Here is a 26,576-nt window from a genome sequence, read left to right on the forward strand (position 1 = left end):
AGATTCATAGAGACATAGAGATTCATAGAGCCAGAGACACAGAAATTCAGAGAGTCAGAGAGACATAGAGAGACATTCATAGAGCCAGAGACACAGAGAGATTCAGAGTTAGAGAGACATAGAGAGACATTCATAGAGCCAGAGACACAGAGAGATTCAGGGAGTCAGAGAGACATTCATAGAGCGAGAGACACAGAGAGTCACAGAGACATAGAGAGACATTCATAGAGCCAGAGACACAGAGAGATTCAGAGTCACAGAGACATAGAGAGACATTCATAGAGACAGAGACACAGAGAGATTCAGAGAATCAGAGAAACAAATAGATTCAGAGAGCCAGAGACACAGAGAGAGTGAATCACAGACACAGAGGGACGGGGAGATCCCCAGAAACAGAAAGAGATTCACAGAGCCAGAGAGACAAATAGAGATTGGATCAGAGAGAAAGGGACAGGGACAGAGATAGAGAAGAGAGGAGGGAGAGAGACTGAGTCATAGACAGGAGAGAGACCCCCTTAGCGTCAGAGAGAGAGAGAGAGAGATCCACAGAGCCAGAGAGGGACAGGCACAGAGAAACAGATGAAACCAGAGAGATATCGGAAGAAACAAACAGAAACAGAGACGAGTTGCAGAGCCGGAGGAAGGCAGAGAGACAGAGACAGAGGCATTTGTAAAGACAGGGGTGGAGGTGAGGAGAGAGAGGGAGAGACAGGGGCAAGCATTTAGAGAGCGACCCCAGAGAGGAAGACAGAGATGAACTCCCAAAGAGATCAAGTCGCAGAGGGAGGGAGAGACAGAGTCACAGCCTTAGAGAGAAAAGAGATTTACAGAGCCAGAGAGACAAATAAAGACAGGGAAAGGAACAGACTCAGGGAGACAGAGGAGGAAGAATTTATCAGACATAGAGGGAGAAACAGAGGGAGACTGACTCACAGTCAGACCCCGAGAAGACCACGACACCAAGACCCAGAGATGGCGACAGATACAGATGGAGACACACAGCCGAGGAAAGAGAGAAATAGAAAGAAATAGAAACAGCATTTCTCGGAGACAGGGAAAAGAAAACAGATCCACTGAGAGGCAGAAAGAGAGACACATCGAGAAAGGTCGCTCCAGGAATAGAGGGAGAGGGACAGAGGTCACAAGAAAGATACTCGCGGGCAGAGAGAGCCACACAAATAATGGAGAAGCCAGGGGGAGAAATAAAGACTCAGCCGGCATCGGAGAAAGCGAGAACCCCAGCAGCCTCCCTGTCGGCTGCTGGACCCCTAGCGTGGAGCATAAAGTTTGTTGAAGGAAGGAGAGGGGCAGGGGCAGACACAGGGACCCCAGGGCGCCCACAGGACACACGAGGCACCCTAGTGGGGGAGGAACACGGGGCAGGATGACAGATTGCAGGGTAGTGGGGGGAAGCCAGGCTCAGAGGATGCCCCTCCCTCCAGCCAGCCCCCGGAGTGGGTGTGTGCACGTGTAGGGGGCAGGGAGGGAGGACATTTGTCCCGTGTCTCCGGGAGGGGAGCGCCTTTAAGCCGAAACCCCGCCCTCTCTGTCGTCCTGGCAACGCCTCCCCCTACCCGGGGCTCCCACATTTCAGCAGGTGCCGGAGCTGGAGCTCCCACCGCCGCCGCCCGTGCCTCCGGCTCCCGGCGCCGTGCCTTTGGCTCTTCCTCCCCACTCGCCCGCTCCCCCTGGCGGAGCCGGCGCACCCGGGGGTGCCGCTCCCTGCCTGGCGCGCTCCGCACCTGGAGGTGCCTTGCCCCTCTCCTGCCCACCTCGGAATTTCCCTGTGGCTCCTTTGATCCTTCGAGTCTCCGGCTCCTTTCCCTTCCACCTGTTTCCCCCAAGAAAGGCAGGATCCTGGTCCCTGCTACGTTTCTGGGGCCATGGCTGGTCTGGGCCCCGGCGGAGGCGATTCAGAGGGAGGACCCCGGCCCCTGTTTTGCAGAAAGGGGGCTCTGAGGCAGAAGGTGGTCCACGAAGTCAAGAGCCACAAGTTCACCGCTCGCTTCTTCAAGCAGCCCACCTTCTGCAGCCACTGCACCGACTTCATCTGGTGAGGGAAGGGGGCTCGGGGACTGGGGGAGGAGGGGACTAGGGGTGCAGACTCCTGTCACGCCGACCCCTGTGGAAGGAAGAAGGAGGGGGCTGTAGCCCCGACTCCCAGGTTCTAGGATGGCCGGGGAACGCTGGGAGCCTCGACTCCTGGGTTTGAGGAAGGAAGAGGCTGGTTCCTAGAGTCCTGGGTCTGAGGGAGGAGGAGGCTGGAGGACGGAGGTCCTGGAGTCTTGGGTATGAGGGAGGAAGGGGCTGGGGGGCTGGGAGCCTGGATTCCTGGATCTGAAGGAGGAAGAAACCGGGGGCTGAACTCCGGTCTAAGGGAAGAAGGGCTGGGGGCCAAAATGTCTGGGTTCTAGAAAGAGGAGGTGGCCGGGGCTTGGACACCTGGACCCTGCGGGAGGAAGGTCAGAGACAGCAGGCCCCCTGTGGCTCTCAGAGGTTGGGGGTCCAGGTACCCCTTTCTGCACTGACCTAGGATCCCTGACTTTTCCAGGGGTATCGGAAAGCAAGGCCTGCAATGTCAAGGTAAGAACTGGGGACCAGGGCTCCTGGGACCCTCAGGCGGGTGGAGGCTGGGCCCTCACAGCTGAGGCTGCTTGACACACGTGTTCTCTGGTCCCCAGAGAGGCGCGGGGGAGCCCGGGGCGGGGGGTGTGGCAGACACACAGCCTGTGGTGGGGAGGGAGCTCTGATGGCGGGGCCACCGCGGAGGTGGTGCTGGGGGCCCCTCCCTCGGCCGGCTCCAGGTGGGGACAGATATTTGGAGAATCTGTTGCCATGGGAACAGGGAGATTTGGAAAAGGGGAGCTGAAGGGGGGAAGGGGGAGGGGGCTGGAGATGCAAAGTCAGAGCCCCCCCCACCCCAGACTGCTGTCGCCATGACAACACCAGCCGTCCTAGGCAGGGGCAGGCCGGGTGGGGTCACCGATGGGCGAGTGGGGGCCGGGCGGGGCCGGCAGTTCTGGGGGGCGGGAGAGGGGGGCGAGTCCTTGAGCACCAGCTGCTACTGCTGAGAACAGAGTGAGTCAGGGTGGGGGGCGGGCCGGCACAGCGCCCCCAGACTCACTTCTGCCCAAGTTGCTGCTTCCTGGACTGCGTCTGAAGATATTTCGGTTTTTGCTCTTTGAATCTGTCTGCCTCTCTCCTCGCTTTCTGATCTCGGTCCGTGGGCCTGTGTCTGTTTGTCAATGGGATCTTATTTTCTTTCTCTCTTTTTCCATCTCCCTTCCCTGGACTCTGTGCTCTGTGTCTCTCTGTGAGTCTCTGCGTCTCTGTTTCTGCCTCTGAACCTATCTCTTGGGTTTCTATCTCCTGCTTCTCTCTCTGGCCTCCGATTTTCTCTCTGTTGGACTCTCTGTGTTGAGATCCCTCTCTTTCTGGTTTTCTCTGTTTCCGAGTTCTGCTCTCTCTTTCCGATTTTCTGTCCACTGGGGTCTCCCTCTGGATCGATCCATGCCTCCATCTGTGTCTCTATGATTTTCACCTTTAGTCTGCAGCTTTGTGGTTCATCGACGATGCCACGAATTTGTGACCTTCGAGTGTCCAGGCGCTGGGAAGGGCCCCCAGACGGACGTGAGTGCCCGGACACCTGGTTCTCCTCCTCGGGCCGCGCCCCCGCCCTCACCCCCTCGGCGTCCGTCCCAATTTCTCCTGCTATTTTTATGGCTGGGAGGGGAGGGGGGCTGGAGAGATAGGGGGAGCTATCTGGCCCAGATTCCTTGCCCTTGGCCTGGAAAGGGGGAATGCGAGGGGGACTGACAGGCTGGGGACACAGGTGGGGGACAGAGAGGAGGCCGGGGTGAGGAGACTGAAGATGGGCACTGCTGGGGGTGGGCTGTGTGATCCAGGGATGAAGGGATTTAAAAATTGAGAGCTGAGGAGCACACAGAGAAAAATACCAATGCAGGTGCGGAGATCCCAACATAAGACAGAGGCAATCTCAGGAAGAGGAACAGAGTCACAGAAAAAGACAGAGACCCAGGAGAGATTGAAGATGAGGCAGAGAGAGAGACAGAGCAGAGAAAGAACCAGGGAGAAAGAGGGGAATTTGGAGGCACCAAAAGATGGACAGAGAAAATCCAAGAGACGGAGACAAAGACACCTGGAGAGAGAGACTAAAATAGAAAATGGAGGATACAGACAACAGCTTAGGAGATGCTGAGAAGAGACCCAGGGAAGTCCCACAGTACACTTGCACACATGTGCGTGCATGTACAGATGCCCCTGTCATCACAGATGTGCAGCACACAGAGACACACAGCCTCTCCCCAACCCCTCTCTCTCCATCAGAGGCTCACAGGACCAGTCAACCCTGAGTGCCCATCCCCGTTCCCTTTTCTGCTTTATCTCTGAGCCTCAGTTTCCTCCCCTATAAAATGGGGCTGATGATCTAGCATTGACCAACAGAACTGTCTACAGTGACGGAAGCATTCTGTACATGCACTGTCCAACAGGCAGCCACCAGCTCCACGTAGCCCGTGAGCGCTTGAAACAGGGCGACTGTGGCTGAGGAACAGAAATTCCATTTCATGTCATTTGAATTGACTTACATTTATTTTTCATTTTATTTTTATTTTTTGAGATGGAGTCTTGCTTGGTTGCCCAAGCTGGAGTGCAGTGGCACAGTCTCGACTCAATGCCACCTCTGTTTCCTGGGTTCAAGCGATTCTCCTGCCTCAGCCTCCTGAGTAGCTGGGACTACAGGCACGCGCTGCCACGCCTGGCTAATTTTTTTGTTTTTTTAGTAGAGATGGGGTTTCACCATGTTGGCCAGGCTGGTCTCGAATTCCTGACCTCATGATCCACCCACCTCAGCCTCCCAAAGGGCTGGGATTATAGGCGTGAGACACCGCGCCTGGCCACATTGACTTAAATTTAAACAGCCACATGTAGTTAGTGGCCACCGAGTGGGACAGCATACATCTGGACATTTCCTGGCTTGTTTTGAAGTCAGGTGGGTTCAGAGTTTCGCCCAGGGTTTGACACAAGATTGGAGACAGCTTTATGATGTACAGATGGAGAGGCAGAGAGAGAGAGAGATCCACAGAAGTCCATGAGGCGTTCTACCAGCTTATCAGCCGAAAATAACAGAAGTCTACATAGAAGATGTGACTTCATAGAACATATATTGAACACCACTGTCTACCAGCACGTGTATGTGATTGATGACCCGCCTCATTCACTCACCTCTGCCACCAACACCAGACTAAGTCTGATGTATCCAGTCCTCGTTGGGTACACTCATCAAGATTTTTTTGGTTTTTCGCCTGTAATCCCAGCTACTCGGAGGCTGAGGCAGAATTGCTTGAACCTGAGTGGCGGAGGTTGCAGTGAGCCAAGATCACGCCACTGCACTCCAGCCTGCGCGACAGAGCAAGACTTTGTCTCAGAAAAAAAAAAAAGAAAAAAGAAAAAAGATTTTTTTGTTTTTGTTTTTTGTTTGCTTTTGGGGTATTTTTTAGATGGAGTCTCACTCTGTCGCCCAGGCTGGAGCGCACTGGTGCGATCTCAGCTCAGTGAAACCTCCACCTCCCAGGTTCAAGCGATTCTCATGCCTCAGTTTCCCGAGGAGCTAGGACTAGAACAGGCACATGCCACCATGCCCGGCTGATTTTTATATTTTCAGTAGAGACAGGGTTTCACCATGTTGGTCAAGCTGGTCTTGAACTCCTGACCTCAGGTGATCCACCCACCTTGGCCTCCCAAACTGCTGGGATTACAGGCATGAGCCACTGCACCCAGCTGATTTTTGGGGTTTTTTGAGACAGGGTCCTGCTCTGTTACCTAGACTGGAGTACAGTGATGGGATATAGCTCACTGCAGCCTTGAATTCTCCAGGCTCAAGTTCTCCTCCTGCCCCAGCTTCCCAAGTCGCTGGGAGTACAGGCACAAGCCACAACGCCTAGCTAATTTAAAAAAATGTTTTTGTAGAGATGGAGTCTCACTCACTATATTGCCCAGGCTGGTCTTCAACTCCTGGTCTCACTCGATCCTCCTGCTTCACCCTCCCAAAATGATGGGATTACAGGCATGAGCCACTGCACCTGGCCTCAAGTATTTTGTATACAGTATAGGATTGGATCCACACAACAGCTTATGTGGTTAAGTTAGGTCTTTTTCCTGTCCCTATCTGGTTGGAATCCCAGCTCCACCATTTTTGGTTCTGTGACATTTCCTGAGTTAATTTACCTCTCTGCACTTCTGGAATCCCTTGTCTGTAAAGTGGAGATAATAATTATGCTCACTATGGATTGTTTTGAAGATTTAGTGAGTCAGACATTTGGGATGATTTCTGACACACAGCAAGAGCCAAAATATTATTTTTTGTTATTGTTAAAATTATTATTATGACCAATGAGGAAACAAGTGAATAGTGAGGAGGAGATCTTTCCTCTGCAGCACTTGGTTGTTTTGTTTTGTTTTGTTTTTTTTTACTATTGAGACAGGGTCTCACTCTGTTGCCCAGGCTGGAGTGCAATGTGCGATCACTGCTCACTGCAGCCTTCACCTCCGGGGTTCAAGTGATTCATTGCCAGCAGTTGATCTTCTTAAAAGTAACATGCAGGCCAGGCGCAGTGGCTCATGCCTGTAATCCCAGCACTTTGGGATGTCGAGGTGGGCAGATTACCTGAGGTTGGGAGTTCGAGTTCAGCCTGACCAACATGGAGAAACCCCGTCTCTACTAAAAATACAAAATTAGCTGGGCGTGGTGGTGCTCACCTGTAATCCCAGCTACTCAGGAGGCTGACATAGGAGAATCACTTGAACCCAGGAGGCAGAGGTTGTGGTGAGCTGAGATTGCACACTTGCACTCCAGCCTGGGCAGCAAGAGCAAAACTCTGTCTCAAAAAAACCAAAAAACAAAACAAACAAACAAACAAAAAAAACAAGATAACATGCCTCGGCTGGGCACGGTGGCTCACGCCTGTAATCCCAACTCTTTGGGAGGCTGAGGCAGGTGGATCACGAGGTCAGGAGATTGAGACCATCCTGGCTAACATGGTGAAACCCCATCTCTACCAAAAATACAAAAAATTAGCCGGGCTTGGTGGCATAAGCCTGTAGTCCCAGCTACTTGGGAGGCCGAGGCAGGAGTATAGCTTGAACCTGGGAGGCAGAGGTTGCAGTGAACGGCGATCGCACCACTGCACTCCAGTCTGGGCGACAGAGTGAGACTCCATCTCAAAAAAAAAAGGACATGGATTAAGAGCTTAAGATGTGCTAAGGGTTTGGCAAGTATGATTTCATTTAGTCCTCAGGGAGGGCACATGGCCCCACTTTTCAGACGGTAAACCTGAGGCTTTGAAAAGGGGCAGGTGTGGTGAGGCCACCTAGCTGGGTAGGGGATAGAAGCAAGATTTGAACTCTGATGTATGTAACCAGGGCCTCCGTGCTGTCTCATTTTTAACAGCGACCTTCACTTTTGAGAATAAGAACAGCAGCCTCTGTCTGTGGATGGCTTGTGTGTCAGGCACCCTGTTGAGAGCCTTCATACACAGCATCTTATTTAGTGCAGCAGGAACCCTTTGAGTTAGGGTCAGTGGAAGATATTTAAAAGCTCAGCACATTGAAAGGCATCCTGGAAACTGCCAACACCCTCCTCTACCCAAATATATATTCAAACTAGAAACCCCGCTAACATAAATGAAAATCCAAGAATGGCCTAAATTTTCACCCTGTGATAATCCTTTTAATGGATTCTTAGAATCAAGTTATTTAACAAGCAGATATTGTCCCAGGGGTAGAGGGTGGCAGGGGAAAAGCAGCAGCTTCACTGATGTCCTGCCTTCGTGCTTAAGGAACTCTGAAAATTTAGCATTGCTTCAAAATATAGATTACTTATTTCCACTTGACAGAGGAGGATGTTGAGGCTCAAAATTAGGAACGAACTTGCCCCAAATCACACAACTGAGAAGTGGCCTAGCTCTTACTTAAATTCAGGGCTATGTAGGAACTGCAATAAAATCCCTAATAATAACCACAGGAAGAGTAATAGTATTGGGAGCATCTAACATGGTAGGCACAGCTGTGTTTTGTACACCAATTATTTTATTTAGGCCTGCTGGGTTCCTGTTATAACTGAGAGGTCATATTCTCCATTCCACCTGGAGCTCAGAGAAAGCATACCATGTGGACACTGGCAGAAGCTGCCAGTGAATGAGCTGGGGTTCAGGGTGGCCCACAAGTCCTCAAATAATAACTTGTGGGAGTTGGGGGGATGGGAACTATGGGATGTTGGAAGCTCCTGCCTCCTTCATGTTCTGCCCAGATATCATTTTGTCAGCGAGGCCTCCCCACCACACACTGTTTGTTTTGTTTTGTTTTGTTTTTTTGACCCAGAATCTTGCTCTGTCGCCCAGGCTGGAGTGCAGTGGCACAGTCTTGGCTCACTGCAACCTCGGCCTCCTAGATTCAAGCGATTCTCATGCCTCAGCCTCCTGAGTAGCTGGGATTACAGGCGTGCACCACCATGTCCGGCTAATTTTTGTATTTTTAGTAGAGACAGTGTTTTGCCATGTTACCCAGCCTGGTCCCGAACTCCTGAGCTCAAGGCAATCCGCCCACCTCGGCCTCCCAAAGTGCTGGGATTACAGGCATGAGCCACCACGCCCGGCCAGGACCACCGTATTTAAAATTTCAATCCCCCAACTTCTGGTGGTCCCCATCCCTGCCTCATTTTTCTCCAGAGCACCCATTACCAACCATCAAACTATATGTTTTATTTATTTACCATGTTTACATTCTGTCTCCCTCCACTAGGAAGTAAACTCCATGTGACAAAGAGGTTTTTTTTTTCATTTGTTTAATGCTGGGTCCCCACACCAAGAACGGTCCCTGGGCACACAGCAGGTGTTCAATGATTATTGGTACATGGAGAGAAGGAGATGGAGCCTCAGGATGACCTAGAAAGTAAGGCAGGAGGAAAAGATAAAAGGGCCCCTCCCCTGGGGTTTTAGGACCCTCCCAACGTCCCCTAAGCCAGTCTTCTCTGCTCCCAGGACCCCCGGAACAAGCACAAGTTCCGCCTGCATAGCTACAGCAGCCCTACTTTCTGCGACCACTGTGGCTCCCTCCTGTACGGGCTTGTGCACCAGGGCATGAAATGCTCCTGTGAGTGAACTGGGCGTTGCCAGGGCCCTTCCAAAGCGCCCGGTCTGGGTTCTGGGAAATGCCCGGGATGGGGTGGGGTGTGGAGGTTTGGCTTGGGGGCGGGGCCTGAGGTGCTACCCGCAGCTTTCTCCCGCAGGCTGCGAGATGAACGTGCACCGGCGCTGTGTGCGTAGCGTGCCCTCCCTGTGCGGTGTGGACCACACGGAGCGCCGCGGGCGCCTGCAGCTAGAGATCCGGGCTCCCACTGCAGATGAGATCCACATAACGGGTGAGGTCCCGCCCCCTCGCCTTGCCCCGCCCCTTCCCCAAGTGTGAGGCGAGGTTGACCCAAGGCACTTGTGCTGGCCCAGCCCCACCCCAAAGATGGGGCCACGCCTCTCTCAATGGTCACGCCCACACTTCCGACCCGACCCCAAAGGCCCTGCACACCCCGCCATACCCCTTTTGGCTCAAAGCTCCCCCACCAGCCTGGCCTCTTGCAATTTTCAGCGCCTGTTAATGACTTTGACTTTGTTTTTTTTGAGGGGGGCAGAGTTTCGCTCTTGTTGCCCAAGCTGGAGCAGCGATCTCAGCTCACTGCAACCTCCGCCTCCCGGGTTCAAGCGATTGTCCTGCCTCAGCCTCCCGAGTATCTGGGATTGCAGGCGCCCGCCACCATGCCCTGCTAAGTTTTTGTATTTTTAGTAGAAACGGGGTTTCACCATGTTAGCCAGGCTGGTCTCGAACTCCTGACTTCAGGTGATCTGCTCGCCTCGGCCTCCCAAAGTGCTAGGATTACAGGTGTGAGCCACCGCGTCTGGCCAATGGCTTTCTTTCTTGTTTTTGTTTTATGTTTATTAAGACGGAATCTTGCTCTGTCGCCCAGGCTGGAGTGCAGTGGTGCAATCTTGGCTCACTGCAACCTCTGCCTCCCAGGTTCAAGGGATTCTCCTGCCTCAGCCTCCGGAGTAACTGGGATTACAGGCGCCCGCCACCACATCCGGCTATTTTTGTTGTTGTTGTTGTTTTTTGAGACGGGATCTCACTCTGTTGCCCAGGCTGGAGTGCAGTAGGGCGCTCTCGGCTCACTGCAGCCTCCACCTCTCAGATTCAAGCAATTCTCCTGCCTCGGCCTCCTAAGTAGCTGGGACTACTGGCATGTGTCACTGCGCCCAGCTAATTTTTGTATTTTTAGTATAGACGGGGTTTCACCGTGCTGGCCAGGCTGGTCTCGAACTCCTGACCTCAGGTGATCTGTCTGCCTCGGCCTCCCAAAGTGCTGGGATTACAGGTGTGAGACACTGCACCCAGCAATGGCTTTCTGGGTATAAGCATCTTGAGAAGGGTGAGTACCTGGTTCTGAGGTAGCCTGAGGTTCAGTATTGGTGACATGGCCAGGGTCCAAACTCTGGTTCCTAATGGAGAGAAGGGCTCTGGTCTGATTTCGGGGTCACTGTTTGGGGAAAGGGCTCTATGCCGTCTCTTCTGGGTACTGGAGAGGTAAGAAGTCATGAGAAATGAGACTGAGAGCTTGAAACTCCTGATTGCTGACTGGAGGAGGGCTGGGAGCCCCTTCCTGGATCTCTAACCCATCATACTCTTCCTCACTTCCCGTTTAGTTGGCGAGGCCCGTAACCTTATTCCTATGGACCCCAATGGTCTCTCTGATCCCTATGTGAAACTGAAGCTCATCCCAGACCCTCGGAATCTGACGAAACAGAAAACCCGAACGGTGAAAGCCACGCTAAATCCTGTGTGGAATGAGACCTTTGTGTTGTGAGTCTGGGGTGCAGGGAAGGCAATGATCATTGACAGAGAATGCTCTGAGGGTCCTAGTGGCCCCCAGAGAGCAGCTGATGGGAGGGGTTAGGATAGAGGGAACCCAGAAAAGGGCAGAAGAAGATGGTGGGAAAAAGGAATAGAGTGATTGAGGGAGTGGAATGGAGATACAGAAACAGAGACAGCCAAACCACTGTATAATTAGTCTCCATTGAAGCCCCCAACTTTAGAGTTAGACAGGGATGAGAGAGAGAAGAGAGAGCCTCAGAAGAGGCAGAAACCCAAAGAGAGACACAGAGGGAGAGGGAGGGGAGAAGACGAGGGATGGCAGGGAGACAGAGGTCAGTTGACAGAAAGACAGAGTGACAGAGACCCAGAGAGGAGAGAAAGGTGCAGAGACTCAAGAGAGAGAGAGATCTCAAGAGACAAGAGACAGGGATGGGAAGGGGCGGAGAATGCAGGAGGAAGGGAGAGGAAGAGCTCTCTAGGTTTACTTCGGGCCCCAAAGCCCTAGCTGGAGAGAGAGCCCCACTGGGAAGGTCAGAGGTTGGAGACAGACAAAGCAAGAGAGGAACCCCAGCTGGCTGGGTTTGCCCCCACCTCCAGCACCAAGGATGGGGAACCGAAGGGATCCATGAGCTTGGCCCCGCACCCCATTCACCCCACCTTCCTGCAGCAACCTGAAGCCTGGGGATGTGGAGCGCCGGCTCAGCGTGGAGGTGTGGGACTGGGACCGGACCTCCCGCAACGACTTCATGGGTGCCATGTCTTTTGGCGTCTCGGAGCTGCTCAAGGCGCCAGTGGATGGCTGGTGAGGAGCAGGGCTGGGGCCTGGGGATGGAGTGAATATTACCATCTCCATCTGTGTGTGGTCTCTCTCCTCCAGGCCACTGTCCTTCCCTCCACCTCCCAGCACACACACGCACACACACACACACACACACCCCTCTGTTTCTCTCTCTCTCTCTGTATCTCTTCTTCTCTCCTTCTCCCTTCCCTTTCTCCTTCTCCCTCTCTTTTTATCTCACTCTTTCTCTCTTCCATCTCTGTGTCCGTCTCTCTGTGTCTCTTTCCTCCCTTCCAATGTCTTTGCCTCTCCCATGGGTGCCCCGTCCCCGCTGCCCACCTCTGGTCTCCGTCTGTATGTCAGGTACAAGTTACTGAACCAGGAGGAGGGCGAGTATTACAATGTGCCGGTGGCCGATGCTGACAACTGCAGCCTCCTCCAGAAGTTTGAGGTACCCAGACCCCGGCTTCCTCAGGGGAGCCCAGCCCAGCCTCCCATAGTTCAGAGCTGGCCTTTCCTTCCACCCTTGAGTGCCTGCTGGTCCTGGGACTACAGTTCCCAGAAGACCCTAGGACTCCCTCCTCTGCTCTTCTAGGGGACTCGAGCCCCAGGGTCTGTTGGGAATTATAGTTCCTATCCATTGCCATGGCTTGAGGGTACTAGGGGCCACCAGCCCCTGCTCTAGGGCGATCCCTTGCCTCTCCTGGGACCCTGACTCTCTCTTTCTTTCCTCCCAGGCTTGTAACTACCCCCTGGAATTGTATGAGGTGAGTAGAACAACCAAGGCATTGAATGGAGGCAGTTTCAGCCTGCGTCTCTGATTTCTTATCCCTCCTCTGACTTCTGTCTTCAATTCCACACACACGAGTTGAGCACACATTTGTGCTAGGTCTGTCTTGTGCTTGCTGAATAATCCAGGATCCAGAGGTGAATCTGACCCTCAAGCAACTCCCCAAGGTAGGGACAGTCACAGATACTTAAAATACAGGAAGATGTGCTAAATTAGAGGTAGCCCAGGGCACTGAAGAGGCCTAGAGGAGGCATTAATGCAGCCTCGGGGAGGGTGGTCAGGGAGGACTTCCCTGAGGAGGTGACACCTGAATTGATATTCTTGAGGTGCTTTTTTTTTTTTGGAGTCAGAGTCCTGCTCTATCGCCCACGCTGGAGTGCAATGGTGCAGTCTCGGCTCACTGCAACCTCCAACTCCCAGGTTCAAGCAACTCCCTTGCCTCAGCCTCCTGAGTAGCTGGGATTACAGGTGACCGCCACCACACCCGGCTAAGTTTTTTGTATTTTTAGTAGAGACGGGATTTCGCCATGTTGGCCAGGCTGGCCTCAAACTCCTGACCTTAGGTGATCCAGGTGATCCGCCTGCCTTGGCCTCCCAAAGTGCTGGGATTACAGGCGTGAGCCACGCCCGGCTGATTCTTGAGTTTTAAAAAATCTATCAAGCGTGATGACCTTAATCTCTCCATTCATTCATTCACTCATCGAATGCCTTTTTTTTTTTTTTTTTTTTTTTTGAGACAGAGTCTCGCTTTGTCACCCAGGCTGAAGTGCAGTAGTGCAGTCTCGGCTCACTGCAACCTCCGCCTCCCAGATTCAAGTGATTCTCCTGCCTCAGCCTCCCGAGTAGCTGGGATTTCAGGAGCGCACCACCACACCTGGCTAATTTTTGTATTTTTAGTAGAGATGGGGTTTCAACAGGTTGACCAGGCTGGTCTCGAACTCCTGACCTCAAGTGATCCGCCCACCTTGGCCTCCCAAAGTGCTGAGATTAGAGGCGTGAGCAACCACGCCCAGACGAATACCCATTTTCTAGGGTGTCATAAGCCAGACCCTGTTCTGGGAATAGAATCAGGCCGTTCCCTGGGGGAGCTCCTCTTCTAGTGGAGGACAAAGTTACAAACCCAGACATTCACAACGAGGAGCAATGCTGCTGTAATGGAGATAGCCTCAGGCACTGGGGCGTCCCTGGCACAGCCTGAGTCAGAGAAAGCTTCCCAGAGAGATGAGACCTGGTGGAAGGCCGGGATTTCCCAAAGGAGAGACCAGATTTTCAGGCAGAAGGAAGTAATGCTCTCTCCCTCATTTACCCTTTCAAAAAATACTTTCCAGAGCGTCTCTGTGTGCAAGGCGTGGTTCTACTCACTGGGGATATAGAGAGAGCAGGGAAAGAACAAACAAAAAAAAAGTTCCTTTCCTCACGGGATTTACACCGGGAGGAAGATATCAAACAAAATATATAAGCATATGATAGGCTTGGCGCCGTGGCTTGTGTCTGTGATCCCAGAACTTTGGGAGGCCAAGGCGGGCAGATCACCTGAGGTCAGGAGTTTGAGACCAGCCTGGCCAACATGGCAAAACCCCATCTCTACTAAAAATACAAAAATTAGCCAGGTGTGATGGTAGGTGCCTGTAATTCCAGCTACTCGGGAGGCTGAGGCAGGAGAATTGCTGGATTCCAGGAAGCAGAGGTTGTAGTGAGCCAAGATCGCTCCACTGCAGTCCAGCCTGGGTGACAGAGGGAGACACTATCCCAAAAAAAAAAAAAAAAGAAAAGAAAGACAAGAATCTTCAAGATTCAACAACAGCAACAACAGCAACAACATGCTATAGTCTTCCCTGGACTCTTACAGAAACTTTCACCAGAGTTTTTAATGTTCTGTGTGGGGGTTCATCTGCATCAGAATTCCTAGAGTGCTTGCTTGTAAAAGCATATTCCCCGGCCTTTCTGCAGACCTACTGAGTGAGGGTCTCTCTGATGCCTCAAATGTCTGCATACTAAATTAATTTCTCAGGTGATCCTTTTGCAAAGTTAAGTCTGAGAACAGGCTCTGCAGGAGACAAGGGTACCAGCGGGAGGAAATTCTGAGCCAAAGAGGTAGAGTCTTTTGAGATCAGCGGGGATGATCCTCCCGTGCAAACCCAAGAAACCCAGCAGGGCAGACGGTGGGCAAAGGCCTAGAGGCAGGGAATGTGTGCCTGTTGTGGTTGACAGTGCTCTCCCACAGTTCAGCAGGCACCACTTAATATTACCAGTGAACACCAACTATGTGCCAAACCTTGAGCTAGGTACGGGGCTAACAACACAGCAAACAGAAACAGCCCTTATTATTATTATTATTATTATTATTCTGTATTATTTATTTGAGACAGAGTCTCGCTGTGTTGCCCAGTCTGGAATGCAGTAGCATGATCTCGGCTCACTGCAACCTCCGCCTCCTGGGTTCAAGCGATTCTCCTGCCTCGGCCTCCCAAGTAGCTGGGTCTACAGGCATGTGTCACCATGTCCTACTAATTTTTATATTTCTAGTAGAGATGGGGCTTCACCATGTTGGCCAGGCTGGTCTTGAACTCCTGACCTCAGGTGATCTGCCCACCTCAGCCTCCCAAAGTGCTGGGATTATAGGTGAGCCACCACACCTGGCCCTCAACAAGTATTTATGTAGCCTCAATGATGTAGGCAGAGTTACTGTGTCTTAGCGAACAAAGCAGACCCCTGCCTTAGGGAGCTCACAGGCAGAAAGCAGATAGTCACACAGATAGATGTAAATTACTAAGAATAAAAGTGCCAGGAAGGTGCTGTCCATGGTGACCAAGGGGTGGTAAGAGAGGCATCTGACCCAGTTTAAAAAGTCAGGCGTGGCCTCTATGAAGTGATGCTTGAGTCAAGGTCTAAAGGGTGTTTGGGAGGCAACTAGGAGGGAAGGGGAGGGGAAAGCTTTACAGGAAGACCTGACAGCAAATCCAGAGGCCGCGAGGAGGGAGGGAGGACAGTGTGTGTCAGGCCAGGGTGGCTAGATTATGGAGCCCCCAGGAGAGAGAACAACAACCTGCAGGGTCAGTCACAGCCTGGCTCTGCAAGTCACATGGAACAAAATCTTAACACAGAGAGAGAAGTTAAAGGGTTTACAAGCATAAGGGAGACATGACCTGGTTTATTTATTTTTAAATTGGCTCCTGTGCCTGCCGAGTAGAGAATGCATTAGAAAGGGCAGCCGTCCATGTGGAGGGACAAGTGTGGAAGCTGTGACAGCGGCTTAGTCGTGGGCCCCCTCCCTGGGGGGCCAAGGCAGGAAAAGGTAGAGTAGGGACCTTAGCTGAAAGCCAGGAGTGCTCCCTGGACTGGCAGCACCCATGTCACCCAGAAGCTTTTTACGCATACCAATTCTCAGGTCCCACCCCAGATTTATAGAGTTAGAAAATCTGGCATTGGGACCGAGCAATCTACCAAACCCTCTAGGCGATTCTGGCTTAGAGGCTAAGAGCAACCAGACTCTAGAGCTGAACTGCTTGGGTTTCGTTTCTAGCTCTGCTCTTTACCCGCTGTGTGACTTGGGGCAAGTTACTTAACGTCTCTGGGCTAATTTCCTCTTCTGTAAAATGGAAATGATAGCAGGGTTTTCTGGAGATAGCATATAAGCCATCTACTAAAAAAAAAAAAAGAGAGAGAGAGAGAGAGAGAGCTAAGTGTTAAATAATAAATAAACCCTCCAGGCTATGGGAGTCAGAGAAAATTAAGCCAAGGATGGAGCAGGAGGGTGGCCATTTTCCTCTCTCTAGCTAGTCTCATCCTTTTCTTTCTTGGGTGCTGTCTCTCTTGGGGGCATCCCCTTATCGCTGTATAAGGTCTAACTGCCTCTGGCACTTTCTCCTTTCCACAGCGGGTGCGGATGGGCCCCTCTTCCTCTCCCATCCCCTCCCCTTCCCCTAGTCCCACCGACCCCAAGCGCTGCTTCTTCGGGGCAAGCCCAGGACGTCTGCACATCTCCGACTTCAGCTTCCTCATGGTTCTAGGAAAAGGCAGTTTTGGGAAGGTTGGATTCCTGGGGTTCCGGGGGAAAGGGAGGATGTCTGGGGGGAGGTCAGATTTCTAGTTCTTAGGGAGGAAGTAGGGCTGGGAAGACACTGGGCTCCTGCATCTTCAAATATGGTTAGGTTGGGCTGTTCAGGTTCCAGGAGAGGAGAGGCTTACAGATGCGGACACTCTCCCTGAGGGGGCGGGCGGCAAGTCAGGGCTGTCAGCCCCTTAAGAGATGGAGGGAGGACCTGGGATCCCGTTTCCCTGCGTCCCTGAAAGGGAGGGGGCAGGTCCTGTACCACTGGGTTCCCAGCATGGACTGGCCCTTTTGGAACTGTGTGCATAGGTGATGCTGGCCGAGCGCAGGGGCTCTGATGAGCTTTACGCCATCAAAATCCTGAAAAAGGACGTGATCGTCCAGGACGACGACGTGGACTGCACGCTGGTGGAGAAACGCGTGCTGGCGCTGGGGGGCCGGGGTCCTGGCGGCCGGCCCCACTTCCTCACCCAACTCCACTCCACCTTCCAGACCCCGGTAAGGATGGAGAGGGCGGAGGCTGGCCTCAGGGCCCTGCCTCATCCAGTTCTGGACAGATCCGGCATCTGCGTCGGGATTCTGAGTTTAGGGCGAGGCAACAGAACCTTGTACTCTCTGAGTGGGCGAGGCCAGGAGAATGGGCTCCTCAGGGGGCGAGGCCAGGGAGACGGGTTCCTCGGGGGCCAGGGCCAGGCGTATGGGCCCCTCGAGGGGCGTGGCCAGGCGGTGGGACTAATCGGGGGCGTGGCCAGGTGGAGGGGTCCTCGGTGGGCGTGGTCAAGCGGAGGGACCCATTTGGGGGCGTGGCCAGGCGGAGGGCGTGGCCAAGCAGTGGGGCTCCTCGCGGGGCGTGGTCAGGCGGATGAACTCTTTCGGGGGTTTGGCGGGGCGGGCTTTGTCAGGCGATGGATCATTAATAGGCGTGGCCAGGCAGATTGGCCCCTTGTGCGGCGTGGCCGGGCAGATGACATTATGAATGAGCGTGTCCAGGCAGGTAGATTCTTCGAAGGGCGTGGCCGGGCGGATGAGCTCCTAGGGGCGTGGCCAGGCGGTGGGTTCCTCGGGGGCGTGGCCAGGTGGATGGATCCTGCGAAGGTGAAGTGGCTGAGCTCCTTGGGGGCGTGGCCAGCTGGATGGGCTCCTCGGGGGAGTGGCCAGATGCCTGTTCCCCTGGGGAGCTTGGTCTTAATTGGGTGTAGCCAGTGCTCTGGAATTTTGAGCAAAGGAGCACAGTGGAGGAAAGCGCCTTCCTAGTGGGCCTGCCCAGAATTGGGCTCCGAGTGACGGGGTCATCACTTTTGGATTCTGACTGAAGGACACATCAGAAACAGGGCATTTCCCTAGGATTGCGACGTAAGAACAGAGTCAGAACCTGCAGGATTTTGAGAGGGCGTGACTTTACTTCCAGGGACTCTGAGTGAACGTGCCTAGCTACCTGGATTAAAATTTCTATATGAGCAACTTTGATTCCCTTTTTTTTTTTTTTTTTTGAGACGTATTTTCGCTCTTGTCCCCCAGGCTGGAGTGCAATGGCGCGATCTTGGCTCACTGCAACCTCCGCCTCCCAGGTTTAAGCAATTCTGTCGATTACAGGCATCCGCCACTGCGCCCGGCTAATTTTTGGTATTTTTAGTAGAGACGGGGGTTTCACCATGTTGGTCAAACTGGTCTCGAACTCCTGACCTCACGTGATCCCGCTTCGGCCTCCCAAAGTGCTAGGATTCCAGGTGTGAACCACCACACCCGGCCGCAACTCTGAGCCTTGGTATGAAGCCAGAATTGCATATGTGTGTGAGTGGCTGTGGAAAGAGATTTTGGTGTCCCCGATTTCGAGCGAAAGGTGGGCTTCAGTCTTCATTCTGAGAAGACGGGGCCAGAACAGGTGGTCTGATAGTTGGGGGTGGTCTGACGGGTGGAGATTCTGAGGTAGCAGGGTTAGCACCTTAGGGCCCTTCCAGGGATGTGGCTAGGTGCTCTGGTTTCTGGTTGGGTACATCCGGAACCTTCCACGTCTGTCCTGAGTGATCAGGAAAGAACTTCTCCTACCCCGGGTGGATGAGTCCCGCCTCTAAGCCCATGCACTCCTCTGCAGGACCGCCTGTATTTCGTGATGGAGTACGTCACGGGGGGAGACTTGATGTACCACATTCAACAGCTGGGCAAGTTTAAGGAGCCCCATGCAGCGTGAGTCTCGGCCAACAGAGAAGGGACGGGGTGGCGGAAGGGGGCAGGGTCCAGCCACTGACCCTCTGACGTCCTCACCCACCCCGTCCTCCAGGTTCTACGCAGCAGAAATCGCCATCGGCCTCTTCTTCCTTCACAATCAGGGCATCATCTACAGGTGAGCAGCCTCAGGACTTTCCACGGAGGAAATCACGCCCCTGGAAGGGGAGGGATTTGAATATGCGGCTCCAGACTGCTGAACTCAATCCTTCTTGCAATTCCTACCCTACCCGCCCCGCTTCGTCCAGGGACCTGAAGCTGGACAATGTGATGCTGGATGCTGAGGGACACATCAAGATCACTGACTTCGGCATGTGTAAGGAGAACGTCTTCCCCGGGACGACAACCCGCACCTTCTGCGGGACCCCGGACTACATAGCCCCGGAGGTAACCCCAACCCTGCCGGTCTGGCCACGCTTTGAGATTCCTTAGAGAGGTGTGGCTGATGGTCCCGTATTCATCGCGGGGGGAGGCCTGACCCTCGGGCCTTGTCGTGAGTTGTGGCCTTCTTACCCAGCCAGGTGTTCCTTCAGCCTGCAGCACAGGTGAGCTTGTGCACTGAGCCTGCCAGGTGGGCCCAGCTGGGTCTCTAAATAGGTAAGGTGGGCGGCACCTGTGGGTGAACGTGCCAGGAGAGAGGGACCAGCTCGTAGGAATTCCGAGTAGGGCCTGATCCTGGACCCTTCTGACAAGGTGCAAATGATTTCTAGTGTACTCTGAGTGGGTGTGGCCTGTCCCCTGCCAACACTGAACATGTCCAGACTATGTCCTGAATACTCTTAACTGGGCAGGGCTCTCCCTGGAGTATTCAGTTGGATGGAAGCTTATTTCCTAAGTGTTGTACGTGGTTCTCTGATCTAAGTGGGTTGGACTTCTGTGCTGCATTTTTTAAGAGGGCAGGATCAGTAAGGCGCGGTGGCTCACACCTGTAATCCCAGCACTTTGGAAGGCTGAGGCGGGTGGATCACTTGAGGTCAGGAGTTTGAGACCAGCCTGACTAACATGGTAAAACCCGTCTGTACTAAAAATACAAAAATTAACCAGGCGTGGTGGTGAGTGCCTGTAATCCCAGCTGCTTGGGAGGCTGAGGCAGGAGAATTGCTTGAACTCGGGAGGTGGAGGTTGCAGTGAGCTGAGATCACACCACTGCACTCCAGTTTGGGCAAGAGTGAGACCCTGTCTCAAAAAAAAAAAAAAAAAAAACAAAAGAAAAAGGGAAGGGTGAAATCCCTAAGGTTCTGGGACAGCAGATGCTGTCCTACGAGTATTTTAATTTTAAGTGGGTGGGGTATTACCTGACTTTGTTAAAAGGGAGGGGCTGATGTTCTGAACGTACATATAGATGGATAAAGCACATGCCTGTAGTCCCAGCTACTTGGGAGGACGTGCCTGACTTGTGCCCAAATAATCAATGTCAGTGATCACAAAACCTGGCTGGTAATCAGAATCATCTGTAGAAAATTTGAAAACTGAGGCCAGGCATGGTGGCTTATGCCTGTAATCCCAGCACTTTGGGAAGCTGAGGCAGGCAGATCAGTTAAGGTCAGGAGTTCAAGACCAGCCTGGCCAACATGGTGAAACTCTGTCTCTACTAAAAATACAAAAATTAGTTGGACGTGGTGATGTGTGCCTGTCATCCCAGCTACTCAGGAGGCTGAGGCAGGAGAATCACTTGAACCCAGGAGGTGGAGGTTGCAGTGAGCCAAGATTGCACCACTGCACTGCAGCCTGGGCTACAGAGTGAGACTCCATCTCAAAAAGGAAAAAAGTAAAGAAAATTTGAAAACTACACACATAGCCGGGCGTGATGGCTAACGCCTATAATCCCAGCACTTTGGGAGGCTGAGGCGGGTGGATCATGAGGTCAGGAGTTCAAGACCAGACTGGCCAACATGGTGAAACCCTGTCTCTACTAAATACAAAAATTAGCTGGGCGTGGTGGCGGGTGCCTGTAATCCCAGCTATTCAGGAGCCTGAGGCAGGAGAATTTCTTGAAACCAGGAAGCAGAGGTTGCAGTGAGCTGAGATCCTGCCACTGCTCTCCAGCCTGGGTGACAGAGCAAGACTCTGTCTCAAAGAAAATAAGGAAAAAAAAAAAAAAAAAAAAAAAAAAAACTACACACATATTCCTGACTCTGACACAAATATTCTAAGTGGTTGCAGCTAGTGACTTGGCCCTTAGGTAGTGTTTCTATTTGAGGCTAAATGAATGTTTGAAGTAGGTATACTTTGTTTCCAGAATATTCCAAAAGGTAGATCCCTGGCCAGAATATTCAGAGTGGAGGCTGGGCCTGGTGGCTCACTCCTATAATCTCAGCACTTTGGGAGGCTGAGGCAGACAGATTGCTTGAGTCCGGGAGTTTGAGACCAGCCTGGGCAATATAGTGAGGTCCTCTCTCCACTAAAAGTGCAAAAATTAGCCAGGTGTAGTAGTACACACCTGTAGCCCACCTACTTGGGAGGCTGAGGTAGAAGAATTACCTGAGTCTGGGAAGTTGAGGCTGCAGTGAGCTGTGATAACACCACTGCACTCTAGCCTGGGCAACAGAGTGAGATCCTGTCAAAAAAACAAAATGAAACAAAAAATCACCTGGCAAGCCGGGCGCGGCGGCTCACGCCCGTAATCCCAGCACGTTGGGAGGCCGGGGCGGGCGGATCACGACGTCAGGAGATCGAGAGGCTGGGGCGGGCGGATCACGACGTCAGGAGATCGAGAGGCTGGGGCGGGCGGATCACGACGTCAGGAGATCGAGACCATCCTGGCTAACACGGTGAAACCCCGTCTCTACTAAAAGTACAAAAAAATTAGCTGGGAGTGGTGGCAGGTGCCTGTGGTCCCAGCTACTGGGGAGGCTGAGGCAGGAGAATCGCTTGAACCTGGGAGGCAGAGCTTGCGGTGAGCTGAGATCGCGCCACTGAACTCCAGCCTGGGCGACAGAGCGAGACTTCATCTCAAAAAAAAAAAAAAAAAAAAAAAAAAAAATCACCCGATGAAATAAATATTCAGAGTGGGAAGAGCTTGTGCTGAAAGCACTTAAAGTGGGTAGCGCTCCCAGGGGTTGAGGCCAGAGGGGTCCTAGGCTTCTTAAGGAATGCATCGTGATTACCTGCCTTCCGCCTCCCCCAGATCATTGCCTACCAGCCCTATGGGAAGTCTGTCGATTGGTGGTCCTTTGGAGTTCTGCTCTATGAGATGTTGGCAGGACAGGTAAGGGAAGGTGGGGAGAAGCTGGCTTGGCTAAAAGAGGCAGAGTGGGGCACCTGGATCTCAGGAGGAGCGGGTTAGAAAGGAGCCTGGAAGGTTGTGCCCGAATAGCGCTGTCCATGGTTCTGAAGTGTTGTCTTACTGTAGACCAAGTTTTTTGTTTTGTTTTGTTTGGACCATGGATTCTTTCTCCCTAGATGCTAAAGTAGCAGTCTGGTTAAGCCTATGGATCCCTTCTCAGAAGCATGTTTTTCAGTGCACAAAATAGAATAATACATACACAGAAAACCAACGTTCAAATCCTCACTTTGCCACTTACTGGCTGTGTGAGCTTAGACAATTACATACGTTCTAAATCAGCTTGATTGGATTCCTGGATTGCTGAGTGTACTAAAGCTAAAAAAGAGTGGGTGCCACCCTCTTGATCATCTTCTTAGCTGTCTATGGTAATGGGCACCTATAGTCCCAGTTACTGCGGAGGCTGAGGCAGGAGGGTCACTTGACCCCAAGAATTCGAGGTTACACTAAACTATGAGTATGCCACTGTGTTCCAGCCCAGGCAACAGAGCAAGACCCCATCTCAAAAGAACAAACAAACAAAAAAAAGAAATCAATTATTTTGAAAGATAGTCACCAAAACTTTTAAAATTTAATTGAATCTAACAACCAACTAAATTAAATGTATACAGTTGTCTAAATATTTTAAATTGGAATATGGACATATGTGCAGTTTCTTATTAATTCATTAAGTAGTAGGTTCTAATGGTAATAAAGTGAAAAGGAACTCTCACAGTAATTTTGAAGTAGCAATGACTAATAATTTGAAATATCTGCAACTCTCATGTGATGAGAAAATACCTGTGATTTCTATTGATAATGAAGCTACAAGCACTGCTGCTGCCTGCATTCATAACTGAAGGGAATGCTAAATTTTAGTTAGAAGTTAAAAAAAAACTTGGCCGGGCATGGTGGCTCACACCTGTAATCCCAGCTCTTTGGGAGGCCGAAGTGGGCAGATCACTTGAGGTCAGGAGTTTGAGACCAGCCTGGCCAATATGGTGAAACCCCGTCTCTACTTAAAAAAAAAAAAAGGAAAAGAAAAGGAAAGAAAAAAAAGAATGCCTTGGTATCACTTTTTTGTAACCTCAGAAGACTGTGAACCACTCATCCAACCAGGAGAATGCTTTTAGAGTGTTTCCTGCGGTTTTTCCTCTCTTCTATTTAACTGACATGTTGCATAATTAGCACCCTGCCGATTTACATAGCAGATAAAGAGAGGCAGAATAGTACAGAGATGCACAGAGCTCTGTGGCATCTGAGATAGGAAATGAGAGAACCCGAGAAGGAGAGAGATCACGCTTTGGTGGTTTGGTTTGGTCTTTCCTGAGGGTGTGGTCGGGTGTGTATGTGGGGGTGTGATGGGTCAGGTATGTTCACGGTGGGGTGAGGAGGGTGTGGAAGGTTTGAGGAAAGGCAGTTGGGCAAGTCTCTGACTCTCTATCCTCTCCACTTTCCTAGCCTCCCTTCGATGGGGAGGATGAAGAAGAGCTGTTTCAGGCCATCATGGAACAAACTGTCACCTACCCCAAGTCGCTTTCTCGGGAAGCCGTGGCCATCTGCAAGGGGGTGAGAGCCCCCTGACTCCCAGCTTCTCTGGGCTCACAATCCACACACCCCATTGCTGTCTCTGTGCCTATTAGAAAAAGGCTCTCATTCCTGAAGTCACTTTATTTCCATCTGTTGGAAAAGTTGATATAATACACAGGTTTTGTTAGAACAATGGTTTATGGCCCTCTTGCCACCAGGCCTGGAGATGGCCTCTGTCCCATCCTTCTCTGTGACACCCACTCCCCAGCTCCCCGCTTGCAGGAAGTGCCAAAAGTCCAGGGTCTGTCTTTCCAGAACTGGGTGGGTCAGGTAAACCCAACTTCTGCAGCTTTTCTTCCTGTGGGATCTTGGGTGACTCACCAAAACTTTGTGAGCTTAACTCTCTTCAGGGGTTATGGAGTTGACACAGAAGCAAGCATCTGGCCCATAGCAGATTTTCAGCCCATCTCAGCACCTTCTGCATCTAGCTGCTCTCTCTGTATCTCCCTGATGGTCTCTCTCTGGTTTCTGCCTCATACCTCCCCTCCATCTGCATACGATGGGGCTCTCTGTGTTTCTTCCTTTTCTCTTTGTCTCCTGTATCTCCATCTACACTTTCGGGCCTTTGTCCAACCCCCCCACCTCCCCGTCTCTGTTCCCTCCTGTGTCTGCTCTCATACACGTACTGCATCTCACCGTCCTCTCCTGCTGGCTTTCTGTCCTCCCCTCTCTCTGGGTCTCTGTCCCCACATTTGGTCTTTATTCCTCCCTCTGGGTGTGTGTTTCCTGGGTCTCTATCCTTCTGTCTCTCTGAATCTCTGTCCCCTGGGTCTCCTCTGTCTCCTCCCTTCTCTGAGTTTCTGCCTTCTCACCTGGGGTCTCTATACCACCCTCTGAATTTCTATTTGCCCCTTTCTCTGGGTCTGCAACCTCTTTTCCCCATTCCTTCCATCTTCCCCTTGTCTCCTCTCCCCTTCCCTCCCTCCCCCTACCCCCTCTCTCCTCTTCCCTCTCCTCTTCCCTTTCTCCCCCTACCCCCTTTCCCTCTCCCCTTCTCCATTTCCTTCATTCTCTTCCTTTCCTTCTCCCTCTGGGATCCTCCCCACATCTTTCCTCTTTCTTGGATTCTCTGCCCCTCACAACCTCACACCCTGATTTGTTCTGTTTCTGTGTCCCTGGGTCTCTGGGTATGAATTTTGTCTACTCCCATTGTCACGTATCCTCCCTCTTCCTGTCTCCCTCTCCCTCTCTCTCTCTGTCTCGCTCTCTCTCACTCTCACTCTCTCTGTCTCTCTTCCTCTCTCTCTCTGTCCCTCTTCCTCTCTTCTCTCTGCCTCTCTCTGCCTCTGTCTCTCTTCTTCTTCTTCCTTCCTCCTCCTCCTCCTTCCTCTTCCTCCTCCTCCTCTTCCTCCTCCTCTCTCTCTCTCTCTCTCTCTCTCTCTCTCTCTCTCTCTCTCTCTCTCTCTTTCTCTCCCCTTTCTTTTCCCTTCCTCCCTCCCTTTGCCTGTTTCCCCTGGCTGTTCTTATCTCTCTGGGTCTCATGCCTGTGTCTCTTGGTTCCTCCATCTGCCTGTCTCTGTCTATTTCTTCCTCATTCTCTGGGTCTCCCTGTCAGGGACTCTGTCTGTCTGTCTGTCTGTCTATCTGTCTGTCTCTCTCTGTGTTTCCCACAGTTCCTGACCAAGCACCCAGGGAAGCGGCTGGGCTCAGGGCCTGATGGGGAACCTACCATCCGTGCACATGGCTTTTTCCGCTGGATTGACTGGGAACGGCTGGAACGATTGGAGATCCCGCCTCCTTTCAGACCCCGCCCGGTCAGTCACCCTCCAGGCAACAAAAACTTGGTCCCTGATGGGGTGGGGTTCCCATGGGCCTCAATATACCTGTATGTGGGGGTGGGGCTCCCTCTGCAGAGCCCTCCCGCCCCCCACAAAGGGAGGTGCAGAGACCATGAAGCATGCATAGAGATTCTGCACGAGGCAGGAGATGAGACCGGGGTACACAGAGGGGCACCCGAGGAACCCCCGGAGCTGCTTAACTTTCCCTCCCCGACGTCTCCCACAGTGTGGCCGCAGCGGCGAGAACTTTGACAAGTTCTTCACGCGGGCGGCGCCAGCGCTAACCCCTCCAGACCGCCTAGTCCTGGCCAGCATCGACCAGGCCGATTTCCAGGGGTTTACCTACGTGAACCCCGACTTCGTGCATCCGGATGCCCGCAGCCCCACCAGCCCAGTGCCTGTGCCCGTCATGTAATCTCACCCGCCACCACTAGGTGTCTCCAACGCCCCCTCCGCCGTGCCGGCAGCAGCCCCCACTTCAACACCTCCTGCCCCATTCTAGATCCTGCACCCCAGCATTCCGGCTCTGCCCCCGCGGGTTCTAGACGCCCCTCCCGAGCGTTCCTGGCCTTCTAAACTCCATACAGCCTCTACAGCCGTCCCGCGTTCAAGACTTGAGCGGAGCCCGATATTCTCCCCGACCTTAGCATTCTGGACTCTGCCCCAATCGGGTCCAGAGACACCACCACACCACCAACCATCCCCAACTCCATGGGGTTCGAGACTCCATCTTGGTAGTTCTCTGCCTCCCCCCAGACCCCGCCCCTGGGGAAATAGCCTCACAGGGTTGGCTGTTCCAGACTCAGGTTCCAGAACAACCCTCAGGCTCTGAGGCCCCCCCGCCCCCCGCCTCCACCCCAGTTCTAGATGAGTGGGAGGCATGCCCCCCTCCTCCAGTACGTCCCGCTGCTGTTCTCTGGGGATTTCTGGGATATATGGAGGACTCTTCCCCCAGCGGCTCCCAATCAGCTTTTGTTCTAGACTTCCCCATCCCGAAGCCATCACTGCTCCCCGCAGCCCGCCTGCCGTGCATGGCTCCTGTCTGGCTCGGACCGACCCCAACCCTCCCCAGTGCCTGCCACTCTCTGGGACTCTCCTCGTCTCCTCCTTTTCCCTTAGCCTCTCCCACCCCGCCACAGCTGCTGGAGAATAAATTTGGGATGCTGATG

The 26,576-nt window shown here is 52.7% G+C and overlaps 1 protein-coding gene across 2 annotated transcripts; it reads left to right on the forward strand.

Moving 5' to 3' along the window:
• The first annotated feature begins 1,548 nt into the window (after window positions 1–1,548).
• On the forward strand, window positions 1,549–26,576 carry PRKCG (protein kinase C gamma). Of its 2 annotated transcripts, none has more exons than XM_010380707.2 (18): window positions 1,549–2,053; window positions 2,552–2,583; window positions 3,548–3,630; window positions 9,057–9,168; window positions 9,305–9,436; window positions 10,767–10,923; window positions 11,603–11,737; window positions 12,077–12,164; window positions 12,451–12,480; window positions 16,381–16,533; window positions 16,864–17,052; window positions 18,647–18,738; window positions 18,833–18,895; window positions 19,026–19,164; window positions 21,905–21,985; window positions 23,501–23,608; window positions 25,243–25,383; window positions 25,634–26,576. In XM_010380707.2, the coding sequence occupies exons 1-18, from the start codon at window positions 1,884–1,886 to the stop codon at window positions 25,820–25,822; spliced, it is 2,094 nt and encodes a 697-aa protein (XP_010379009.1). In that variant the 5' UTR covers window positions 1,549–1,883; the 3' UTR covers window positions 25,823–26,576. The 2 variants fall into 2 exon arrangements, with proteins under 2 accessions (XP_010379009.1, XP_030769364.1); XM_030913504.1 differs by lacking the exon at window positions 12,451–12,480 and adding an exon at window positions 14,272–14,315 and having other exon boundaries at window positions 12,077–12,202; window positions 16,472–16,533; window positions 25,634–26,574.

The sequence above is a fragment of the Rhinopithecus roxellana genome, chromosome 12 (genome assembly GCF_007565055.1).
Source record: "Rhinopithecus roxellana isolate Shanxi Qingling chromosome 12, ASM756505v1, whole genome shotgun sequence".
NCBI lineage: Eukaryota > Metazoa > Chordata > Mammalia > Primates > Cercopithecidae > Rhinopithecus > Rhinopithecus roxellana.

Bases quoted from the DNA above. Each gene is read 5' to 3' on its own strand.
- PRKCG (XM_010380707.2), top strand. From the start codon at position 1,884: ATGGCTGGTCTGGGCCCCGGCGGAGGCGATTCAGAGGGAGGACCCCGG. The intron at 10,924-11,602 runs GTGAGTCTGGGG...ACCTTCCTGCAG, and splicing joins TGGAATGAGACCTTTGTGTT to CAACCTGAAGCCTGGGGATG. The intron at 18,896-19,025 runs GTGAGCAGCCTC...CGCTTCGTCCAG, and splicing joins AATCAGGGCATCATCTACAG to GGACCTGAAGCTGGACAATG.